Genomic DNA, 12,228 nt, shown 5'->3' with positions numbered 1-12,228 from the left:
TCTTTGTTCTTTCCTACGTACCTTTTTGTCCTACTATTAAGATACATTCCTAGTAGTAACAGTGTTTTTGAAATCCTCATTTTACCCCCTCCATTATAGAAGTTGTTCATCTAAACTTCTCATGGGTAGTGATAGTTTAATTTCTTACAGAAGTTTCTCACAGGGTACAGAATACTCATCACTGTCTTCATCGCAGCTCAGAAACGCTGTTCTGAGAGGTCATCTCGCCCACAGCAGAGCACTGGCTGAAGGAGCTGCTCTGGGTTGGCTAGTCCCAGTGCTGGAGGCAGATGACTCCTGACAAAATCAAAACTGCATCATACTCACGTTTTCCTTCTACCTCATCTGACTGTTGGGAGATTCACCCGTACGCTGTTGTTTTCATCCAGCATCTTCCTTTCCATTTTTGTCATTTTCTCATTAGTGGCTGTAAAAGAGTAGGCCTGTGACATGGGCAGACCACCTGCTTACTCCATCTCCTGATCTCTCCATGAGGGGGCTGTGGTCCCCACTGGGCATTTTTCTTTCAGTAACAACTCGGAAAGAATTTTATTCTCACAACATGGGAAGAGCTGTAATAGAAAGGAATTAAAGCTGTTCTGGAGAATACAACATGATGTTTTCCCACTTCTCCCTCCCTGCTTCCCCCCAAGACAAACATGAGTAGAACAGACCTGGTTGGTTGGGGGTGGGGGGTTAATAGGTTTTCCTCATTTTCTGTCTAAAATTCTGGCGTGACTTCCCAGTCAAAAAACTGGGCAAAATCACCATGTGTGCAACCATGCTAAAATTTATGGTAATGGATGGAAACAAAAGGTGATTACTGAAGACTGGAGGAAGATCACCTAATTAATATCTACACACAACAAATCTGAAGTAGTCATTCACAGTTTCCTCAGATTTCATTATGGCAAAACAACTGCTTGTCATTGTTTCTAGAGGCACTTTGTAGTCTTGTGTGTTAGTGCTCACTTCGCTGGGAGGCAGAATATTCCTTTAATCAATAGACTTTGAGGAATGTACCACTTTCATTAGCTCATAAGGTAGTGTGTTAGCAAGATCTACAAATAATTCCTGTGGAAAGAAAATCCAGAGGTACTTGTCAGCAGTAAGAATGACTCACTCAGTAACATCAGACCCCACATTTGAGATCTGGTTCCTTGTATAAAACCTGGAGTTTGGGTTTATGTCATGTAATGTCCCTTGTCTCTTGCTCCCTATCCCACCTTGTTCCAATAATTTAGAAAAGCCAGCGCCTCCCTGAAGTGCTTGTCTGTATGTGCGTTGAATGCTGAAGCACTGGAAACAAGAATTTTAGCTTCAGCAGTACTCAGGTTTTCCTGGCTCCCCCACACCCCCCTTTTGCATTCCTTTCCCCATGCATGCTGTTGTAGAATGACCCCCACAACTGACCTGCGCAGGCTGTTGAGCACTGTAATTTGTTACGTGCTGAAGGTAGACTGTCCTGTTCTGACATGCCATTACAGAAAGAAAAAAGGAAACAACCCCAAGAAAGAAACAAACACGAACCCACAACCGAACAAACCCTCCAATCAACCAACCATAAACGCCAGAAACACTTTGCTTTCTGTTCTCTGGAAAACAGAATTGCCTGTTGTTTGGCAGGGGGACAATAGAGGGGTGAGAGTATAACCCCCCTCTCTGTGGTAGGCAGCAGAACTCTGAACCTAGTCAGAGCATCAACATGCACCTGCTTTAGCTGGCCAGGTTGACTCCTGCCAGACCCAACAGCTCCTGTGTAAGCAATTTCCATCACACGATCCTCCTGCACCCTGTTCCATGATGCAGGCTCGCCCATGGGCAGCAGATGCTGCAGTGTGTAACATTGCTTCTGTAGCAGACAAAACATGCAAAGCTGTGAGATGATGCTGTGTGCTGTACCAGTGACGCTGGGTCCTGAACCCACAGCCTGGTGGTGCCTGCCTCTTACAGGACCAGGTGAAGTCTTCTGGATCAGGTCATCCCTCTGTGCAAGGGCAGGTGTGCTGGCTGTTCTGGGTTCCATTCAACCAGCCTAAGGCTGAACTCACCTGTGTTTAATGCAGAGGTGGCTTGGACAGCACAGTCATTTTAGCAGCCCCCAGTGAACTTGTCAGTCACATCTCAGGCCATCCAAACCTCCCTTTATCACCTCTCAGCAATATCTCCACAAGGAAGCCCTTATGTAGAGTTCTTCCACCATGCAAAGAAACACCAGATGCTTTGCCAGATCATCCAATCAGACACTTGACCATGTTATCAGATAGACTCCATCCTTAAATTCATGGCTGATGAAGGGAAGATGCACAGCTGATTCCCAAGCAAGTGTTACGCTTTACACACTGTATGTCAGCCAACCTTGTTTGAAAGCCCCCTTGAATGGCTGGCAAAAACTGGCTGTGTTGTGCCTGTTTCTATACCACCCAGAGCACTTTGGCTCTGTTCACCAGGCACTCAGCATCAGTCATTAACCAAGCTTTGTCTTTCTTTAGCTCGCAGATCAAATGTTTAAAGTCTGCAGAAACAAGCACAACCTGCTCAGCAATGTCTGACCCCAATAAAAAGGTCTGATCAATAGAGAAGCTTATCCAGGACAGATCAATGCAGCCAAGCAGAACAGCTACTCACTTTCCTACTGTCATAGTTTTCCTCTGAGATCACCCTGACTGTGATTGAAGCTTTCTTTTCTGAAGCCAACAGGTACAGTTCTCTCACCAAACACTGTATCCACAGAGGCTGCTTTCACCACCATCACAAGACTATAGGAAGTCTGCCTTTCTTTTCCTTTATTTTGCTGATACCACTAGTGGATTAACACTTAAAACCTATGAAAGCCTGTTTCCACCTTCATCTGTCAGCGAAGACCTGGTTTTGGTAGCACTTGTAGCATAACAGAATGGTTTGAGTTGGAAAGACCACCTAGTGCAACCTCTGCCATCCACAGGGACACCTTTCACTAGACTTGCTCAAAGCTTTGTCCATCCTGGCCTTGAACACTGCCATGGATGGGGCAGCCACAGCTTCTAACCTGTGCCAGTGCCTCATCACCACCATAAAAAAAGTCTTCTTTATATCCAATCTCAATCTGTACCCTTTCAGTTTAAAACCAGTGGTCCTTATTCTCACTAAAGGCTCTGGTAAAATGTCTCTCTGTCATCAAGAGGAAAGGGCTAGGTCTTGACTGCAAGCTCTCGTCTACTTCCCAGTAGTCCAGTAACCTTTTCCAGAAGTTAAGATCTAAGGTTTGGTCTAATATTGTATTTATATTTTGTCTAACTCCAGAAATCACCCTGCCAGTGGTCTTTCTGCCAATGGCTTTCAGGGTTGCAGCTTTCCTGCTCATCTTGGATGCCAGGCATGCGTGTGCATTTTGTTGTTGTTGTTACTGGTTTTATTCTACACAGAACAGACCCTTTCAGAAAGTTAATTTCATGTCTGTACCTTAGCTATCCCGAAGCCCCAAAGCATCCCTGTTGGTTATGAGTGGGGTTCTATTCTGGCCCTGTAATCTCTGGTGTGAAAGGTGCCACTGCTGGAGGTGACAGGCAGCGTGACTGTCTAAACTGACAAACACTTGACAGGTAATGAATGATTACTGACCTGCAGCTGGAGCTCACTGATACATTGCTTGTAACACATCTTTCTACTTGCTTCTCTCAGCATCCCTGGAGATTATGGGAGCCACTTAGAATAGCAATGATAAGTGGAATTCAAGAACAGAGGGTGTATCTCATCTGTTTACGTCCATAGCACTTGGTGCAAACTCCAGTAGAGTGGAAACAGCAATGCCTGCAATGAAAGTACAGCCTGCCGTGTTCCTCTGGGTGCTTGCTATGCTGACTCCCTTCACTTCTGCAATGTAAGGGTCACCAAAATCCCCTAGGGAATCTTGCCAGGATCATGTCCTGTTAAGAATTACAAGTGACCAGAAAAGGTCACTGTGCCTCTACAACTAGAACTAGACACGTATCTGCATCCTTAAACATCTACACAACCATTAAAAAAAAAAAAGAAAAAAAGAAAATAAAAAAGCCCAAACCAGCACAGATTTTAGCTAGAAAGTATTTCAGATCCCAGGCTCAGCAGCCACCACTTCCAAGGTGGTGGGCAGCAGCAGGTACAAGTCATCTTAAGAGTCATCAAGTAGCTGTTGGCAGTTGAGCCCAACCGTTCCCATGCACTCCTAACCAGGTGGGCACCACAGCTTCCTCTCACCTCAGATATTTCATGCAGTGAAAATCCAGTCATTGCTTTATGTGTACCTGATAGTCTGATGCTTTACAAGAGCATTGGGTTTGCTTTGGGAGCAACAGTTTCTTGCCTGCCCATTTAGGTTTCAGGAACACCAAAGAAAACGTGCTCTGGAATATGCTCCTGCTGCCTGTTCCGGGCTATCTTCTTTCCTCTGGGCTCTCCAAATTAGATTAGGAGGAGACCATGGACTGGATGAACAGTAGCTGCCTGCGCCTAGTGACCAGCTTTCCTGTAAATACACACCTGCATGTGGCTGTCTAAACATATATAAACAGAATAAAAGCTGTCTGCACCACATATATCCAACAAGTTGCTTGTGTTGGGAGAAGCTTATGTTCATGTTACACAAGTGTGAGTGGTTACTCCTGAGATGCCTGTCCTAGGTGACAGTATTTTTCTGTAGTAATACAGGAAGGTGGTTTTCATTACATTATGGCCTGACCTTTGCTCAGATCTTTACCCCACCTGAGTATTAAATACTCTTCTAAGTGCCACACTGAAATTAATATGTGACAAACATATTTAATTTTTCTCTGCATGGTTATATGAAGAACCAGCAGTACTATACATGTCCTCACTGATCTGCCTTCTCCATGAGAGCAGAATCTTGCTGCCATGATTGATTTATAACCTCCTGACACAGCTCATGAGGGAGCCAACTAGGGAAGACACCCCACTGGATGTGTTGTTCACAGAGAAGGACTTATTATAAGGGAGTTCAATCATCGGAGAATTAAGAAGGGGGGTCAGCAGAAGGAAGACTGGCCTGAGTCCCTTGGGAGACAGTCCTGAAGAGCACATGAGTCCAGGAAAGCTGGACATTCTTCAAGAGGGAAATCTCAAAGGCACAGGAGCAGGTCGTCCCCCTGTGCTGAAAGATGAGCTGTCAGGGAAGAAGAGGGGCCTGGCTGAACAGAGAGCTTTGGCTGGAACTCAGGAAAAAAAGGTGAGGTTATGACCTTTGGAAGAAGGGGCAGGCCACTCGGGAGGACTACAGAGTTGACATGAGGGTATGCAAGGAGAAAATTAGCAGCACCAAAGCCCAGCTAGAACTTCATCTGCCTACTGCTGTAAAAGACAACAAAAAATGTTTCTATAAGTACATGAACAACAAAACACGGGCTAAGGAGAATCTCCATCCTTTACTGAATGCAGGGGGAAATGTAGTTACAAGGGATGAGGAAAAGGCTGAGGTACTTAATGCCACCTTTGCCTCAGTCTTGCAGGAAGACAAGGACAGGATGCAGAATGAAGCCCCCATAATCCAAGGGGAAATGGTTAATGACCTGCTACAGCACTTAAATACACACAAGGCTATGGGGCCAGATGGGATCCACTCAAGAGGGAGCTGACAGAAGTGCTCACTCAGCCACTTTCCATCATTTATCAGTAAACCTGGCTAATGGAAGGTCCCAGTTGACTGGAAGTTAGCTAATGTGACACCCATCTACAAGAAGGGTCAGAAGGAGGATCCAGGGTATTAGAGGCCTGTCAGCCTGACCTTGGTGCTGGGGAATGTTATGGGCCAGACCTTCTTGAGTGCCATCACATGGCACATACAAGACAAACAGGTGTTCAGGCCCAGTCAGCATGGGTTTATGAAATGCAGATCTTGCTTGACTGACCTCAAGCACCCCCTTTAGAGGGCCTATAAGGATACAGAGGGGCTGTAAGGATGCTGGGGAGGGACCCTTCATTAGGGATTGTAGTGATAGGACAGGGGGTAACAAGTTAAAACAGGTAACAGGGGAAGTTTAGATTGGATATAAGGAGGAAGTTCTTTAAGGGTGGTGAGGTACTGGAATGGGTTGCCCAGGGAAGTTGTGAATGCTCCTTCTTTGACAGTGTTCAAGGCCAGGTTGGACAGAGCCTTGGGCGACATGGTTTAGTGTGAGGCATTCCTGCCCATGGCAGGGGGGGTTGGAACTAGATGATCTTAAGGTCCTTTCCAACCCTAACTATTCTATGACCTAATCTCCTCCTGTGATAAAGGTGACTAGCTTAGTGGATGAGAGAAGGCTGTGGATATTGTCTACCTGGACTTGAGTAAAGCCTTTGACACCATTTACCATAGCATTCTTCTGGAGAAACTGGCTGCTCATGGCTTGGATGGATGCATTCTTTACTGGATAATAGGAGGGGCACCTTACCACTTCCTACCACTACGTGAAAGGAGGTTGTAGTGAGGTGGGTGTCAATCTCTTTTCCCAAGTAACAAGTGAGGCAAGAGGCAACAGCCTCAAGTTGCACCACTGGAGGTACAGATTGGATACTAAGAAAAAATTCTTCACCAAAAGGGTTGTTAAGCACTGAAACAGGCTGCTCGGGGCAGTGGTGAAGTCATCATCCCTGGAGAGATTTAAAAGAGGTGTAGATGTGTAGAGGTGCCTAGGACATAGTGCTGGACTTGGCAGTGTTAGGTTAATGGCTGGACTCAATGATCTTAAAAATCTTTTCTAACCTAAATGAGTCTATGATTCTTTGTTACCATGAAGTTTCCTTCTTAGAAATATGCAGCTGCAATCAGAGTCCTTCTTTACTTGGTATAGCAGCACTGTGTATAAGCACAGAGTTGGTATGGTTAACCAAGATCAAACCAATAATGAAAAAGGAAGCAATTTCACATAACTGGGGGGTTATCCCTATTATCCCTAACTATTTTACAGATGTAGAGATAAAATTAACAAAGCAGTTCTGCTTGTTGTGCTGTCAGCTTTAATGTAACCTTTCTGATTAACAAAATTAGACAGCAATTAAACAGTGATCAAATTAGTCTTTATTGGTTCATCATTTATAACATCTGTAAGGAAACTGCCTGGAATTGTAACGGTTGGATCGCTTATCCCACAGCGCCACGAAACAAAACTAACAGCAAGAAGCAACAGGCTTATTGCATGGATGTTGACATATACAGCAGAGGGAGAGAGCATTCTGACACAAGCCCTTAACAAAGGGTACTGCAATTTTGTTTAACCAAAATTTGTATTTAGGAACAAATATGGTTTTCTGCAAAACTCTTACACTGCCACATGCAACCCACTGTCACTTAAATACATCCTGTTTGGGCACTTTTAAGTGTTTCCAGCGCCTCACAATTACTTTGTATTTTTCACTTTCAGTTTTGTTAGATACTTTTTTTAAGACTATCCGCATAACTATGGCAGTTTCTGTTTCTTTATCTTCACCTACTATGAGATCCAGCGTGTCCCCAGTTTTCACCTGGAAACAGAAAAAATGACTGATTATCAACATTTCCTGGGAAAACAAATCCCTACAGCCTATGTCCAACTGTAATTCTGTTCTTTTCTTTCCATTTAATATTCTTATCTCCCAGGGCAGGAGGCAGGCAAGGCAACACCAGACATACTACAAATCCTCTAGCTATGAAATTCTAGGAAATCCCTGGCAATAAGCAATTAAATGTCTCATGACCTTCTCTGCCAAAAGCATAACTTTCCTGTTCTATGGCTGACACTTAACTGTGAAAAAGGTGCCATGTAGTATGTTGGGGGTTTTTCCTGAAGGGTATTTCCTGCCAATCTTTTTGTATCAACACAAACCAGCAATATGCAGTGTTCTCCCTCCTGCCTTTAAAAGAGCATGAAGTGTTTCAGAGTGCTTCCCAACTGCTTATGTTCTTTTCAAACATCATAAAAGCAGTATGCCTCTCAAAAACTAGTCTTTAAAGAACTGGGAAATATAACTTACGACCATTTGATGACAGTAATCACCATGTGGGACCATCCTCACATACAGGGTGGGTCAAAGTCTGTCACCATTCTGGCAAGCTCTGTCATTAAAGAGTATGGCTTGCAACCCTTCTAGCTCTTCTCCCAAATGTGTTCCTATGTGCTCTACTACAGATAAAACAACCTCACCTGAGCTCCCCCCCTTTCAATCCCTATCATGGAACTTTCTCTTTAATCATATGCCTGCTCCACCAGTATCTCAGATTCAATTTTTCAACTCCATCAACCTCGTATCAGTATCATCGCTTCCTTCAGCAACTTGAAAGTTCTGTCCTTGCTGCCATCTGCCTTCTGACTTTCAGCCTTAGAGTTTACTCTCCAGTAACACAAGTCTCCTGCCTGCCTTAGAGAGTAACGCCTTACCCAGAGAATCACAGGCACACACACACAAGGCTGGGAGTGGTGTTAGCAATGCTATTCATTCGCCTTTGCAGAGCAATTTAGGGGGAGAAGAGGTCATGCCTTAGTTATTTTCTTGTACCGTATGAAAAGATTTAAATTTTAAAAAGTCTTACAGTTCTACTTTTCTTCCATAGTTTCTCTCCATTCAGCCTGAGTTCATTACTGTAGAATGCATCTTCTACTTTACTGAAGAAAAACAAGGTTTTGTTGCATTTACAGTGTGCAATTGTTTCTTTGCAGATACACAAGAACACCATTCATGTGCAAGGCACATTGCCACAGCTCTCATTTGCGCATAAAGGATACCTTTATTTAAGGTCGGGACAGACCTAACTAGAAGTAAAGAAAAAGTTTTTCATAGATATTAAATGAAATAATAGAGTATAGTTGCTCTGTGCAAGCCATGAAAAGCTGTTTTTACAGACCTGTCTCCTGAATACCCAATGAATAATATCCCCTTTCCTGCACCAACCAGGTTAATAATTTGTAACTTATCGAGTCATACTAACATTCTGTTTTAAAAGCACTGCAATATAAGGCTTCTGTAGATTGCACTAGACCAAACACTGTGATATATTTACTGGTACACTAGGCTTATACTCACCATCACCTATTTCTACAGCCATTAAGTAGTGTATTATTTTACTCCCTCAATCTCAGATTAGATCTTTTTGTATTACTTTGTACAGTATTTTGTGGTTTCTTAATTTTAAATAAATAGTAACTGATAGAAAATGCCTCCTCAGCAATCTTAGAAATACTGCAGCCAGCAAAAAGCAGAAAGCAGGCTGTTTCAAGGGAGGCAAGGTAAAACCCACAGGAACACCCATCCATCCAAAACATTTTTAGACAGTGAAAACAGCTATGCAGAAAAAAAACAACCCAACCAGCAAACAATGCCCTCTCATCTCCCAGTATTTAGTTATTCCAACATTAAAAGAGTATCAAGCCTCAAATTTCAGGTGCATGACACCTTTATCATGAGCAGGTTGTTCCTGCCATACTTACTTTCTTGCAATGTCTAGGCCGGCTTTCATGACCACATCGTATCGAAGAGACTGCACCACTTTTTCAAGATCCTTGTAATCTTTTACTACATTGGGGTCATTTTCAAATTCATCCTCCAAATCGCTTTCCTCTTCATCCTCTTCTTCCTCTTCTTCTTGCACAGTCTGTCTCCTTTTAGAGCTTTTGCTACTTTTGTTCCGCAGAGGAAGTACAGAGATATACTCTGGAGAAAGTAGTCTTAGTGCACAGAGTTTTACTGAGGAAAAGCTGGGACATCTTCTGTAGTCTACTGTACTTGCTTGACAGCTACAGAACATGCTTCTCCTCCAAGAGGGATACAGTTTATTAGAAGAGAATTTCTCCCACAGTCCAAACCAGACATTTAGCTTTCTAAAAGTAGTAATGGGGAGTCTGAAGCCAGTCATAGCATATCCTAAAATAAAACAAACATTCATGAGTAAAAATGAGCAACTGCTTTGTCTGTTGGATGGATTTCTCCAGGTACAACATGATACTTAAAACAAAAAGATTATAATCTAGTCCCCAGTAGAGCAATCAATGCATCACCTAAAAGCGCAAGGCTATACCAACTCTATGATCTGCCTTTTTCACACACCGTCCACCAATCCAAAGAGATAAAACATCAGATGAAAAGCAAACACCAAAACCAACAGTGGAATAGTCTGTTCATAATTCATTTTCTGGTGTTTAATATCAACTGTCCGAATTCTGTCCAAACTCATTTGTAGCATTTTTCTCCCTCCAACTGAAATGCAATTAACAACAAAAGCATATGTCATAAAAAGCATATAAAAAACATTCATCATGACTCATCGTCAATAAAAACAATCTGTACAATACTTCAAGCAAATAAACACAGAAGAGTCAAAAGCTGCGTAACTTTAGATTCTGCTTGGACCACAACACTTCTGCATGGCAGAACACTGCAAAGTGTTCCGTCCTGTTTCTCCAAATTTAGCATCGTGGTAGAGTTCTAGAGAAACAATGGTGCTCTGTGTACTGCAATAGGGCTGACACCAGCAACAGCAGTCTCACATGCATGCTCCCCAGCATGGGGAGCCATCTCTAACCGGGGACAAGTAGGAGAAACACCCCAAAAAACCCCATCCCAGATGTCTTTCAACACTCTTAGGAACTGATTTCCAGTCCTTCCTAGCTCGGTGGAGCACTGCCTTATTACGACCTTGCATGTGTTTCTTCCTGAGACTGGAGCTTGTTTTCCCCACACCCAAAGAACTCTGCTAAGATCTTTATGAGGCGGTTTTTGTGGCTGGGAAAAAGCCCTGATCAATGAGGGCAATTATTAACCAAACAAAAAGAACCACACCTCCCTTGGTTTTGTTGTGTTTAAATGCATGAACTTAAAATACATGACATATAAAGTTTACGGTGCGTCAGTCCTCACTTCAGACTTACACCTCTCCTCAGTTTGGGGACAAACTAGAACAGTTATTTGAACGTGTAACCAACTATTACTGCTTATTTCTCCTGCTCATTCCTACTTCGTTCCCCGCTGACCGGCGGGTACACCCGGCTGCCGAGACAGCCGCTGCCAGGAAGGCCGACAGCCGCCCCACACACGAAGGGCGTCCTCTCACCCTCAAGAAACCTGAACGCGGACAGCGATCAGCTGTGTTGCCCGGGGAGGACACAAGACCGAACACTGCCGGGGGCTGGAAGCCTGTTCACGAACACGCAGCCGAGACAACGCCAGCATTCACGGCGTGCGGTGGGGGCCCGCATACACCCACACCCCCCCGCAGGGACGGTCTCTGACCCTCTGTAGCGGGCCTGCCGCTGCTGAGGGTCCCCAAGGAACCCCGGCTTCCCTGGCCGCCGCCTCGGCGCAGGCCGCGGTGCGTAGGCCTGCCCTTCACAGCGGACCCCGTGCCCCAGACCCACGACCTTGAGGACGAGGGCGGGGGTGGGCGGGAGGCAAGAGGGGAGGCCCGACAACGCTCGGGGCGCAGCGGCCCGCGGCCTAGACGCGGTTACCTGGGTCCTCCAGGCGCCTCGGGCCTGGGCCTAGCCGCTGCCGTCCACACGCCGACACTCGCAGGCCGGAGGCGGAGCCCCCTCAGCCGGGGCCCGGCGCCCTCTGCCGGAGCCCGGCGGAGCGGTTGTAGTCGGGGGGTTCCCTCACCCCGGGAACGAAGTTTCCCGGGAGTCACCAGCTCCTGCCTCCCACCTCCCCTCGGCCGGCCCCTGCCCCACGGGGGTCTGTCCGAGCTGTTTCCCCATCGTTATTTTCCAGCGCACGCCGGTTTGGAGGCGGGGGGAGGCGTCTCGGTGTCTCGGCAGCAGCTTCCCCCCTGCCTGAGAGAGGTTGCCGGAGAGCCCCGCTGGGCAGGGCTCTTCCTTCCTCCCTCCCTCCCCACCGGTGCTGCTCTCCTGATGGCACAGTGAAAGCACCCTGAGTAATGACATTAGTATTTTTCATACCGTTTGGATTTTGCACACCTCTGATCTTCCGTTTGTAATCCTTTTGGCCCCTCAGGCTCTGCCCACACACCCAAACCAGAAAGCAGTGGAAATCTCTCACTGGGGAGATGACTCCTAGAGTTTCCCAACCACAGACTAATAGGAAAGGCTTGGCCACCGTGACAGTCTAACCCAAATCCCATTGCATCCTGCATTTTCCCTGTCCTTATCTTTGTTACTTTCCTTCACATTATGTCTCCCGCTTTCACTCCAAACCCCCATTACATGGTGGTAATCCATAATCCCTCCTCTTTGGAGCTCAGAAACCAAGACAGGTACATTCCCCCCCCCCCCCCCCCTCCTGCCTTCTCCC

General features: G+C 45.5%; 1 protein-coding gene across 1 annotated transcript; it reads right to left on the bottom strand.

Moving 5' to 3' along the window:
* Positions 1–7,007: 7,007 nt before the first annotated feature.
* MTRES1 (mitochondrial transcription rescue factor 1) lies at positions 7,008–11,782 on the bottom strand. Its single transcript, XM_034061222.1, has 4 exons — positions 11,430–11,782; positions 9,414–9,846; positions 8,519–8,591; positions 7,008–7,473 (listed from the first exon to the last, which is right to left on the bottom strand). The coding sequence occupies exons 2-4, from the start codon at positions 9,836–9,838 to the stop codon at positions 7,297–7,299; spliced, it is 675 nt and encodes a 224-aa protein (XP_033917113.1). The 5' UTR covers positions 9,839–9,846; positions 11,430–11,782; the 3' UTR covers positions 7,008–7,296.
* Between the last annotated feature and the right edge of the window lie 446 nt (positions 11,783–12,228).

Source organism: Melopsittacus undulatus, chromosome 3 (assembly GCF_012275295.1).
Source record: "Melopsittacus undulatus isolate bMelUnd1 chromosome 3, bMelUnd1.mat.Z, whole genome shotgun sequence".
NCBI lineage: Eukaryota > Metazoa > Chordata > Aves > Psittaciformes > Psittaculidae > Melopsittacus > Melopsittacus undulatus.
Note: the sequence above shows the minus strand (reverse complement) of the source record. Positions and strands in the feature narration are given on the sequence as shown.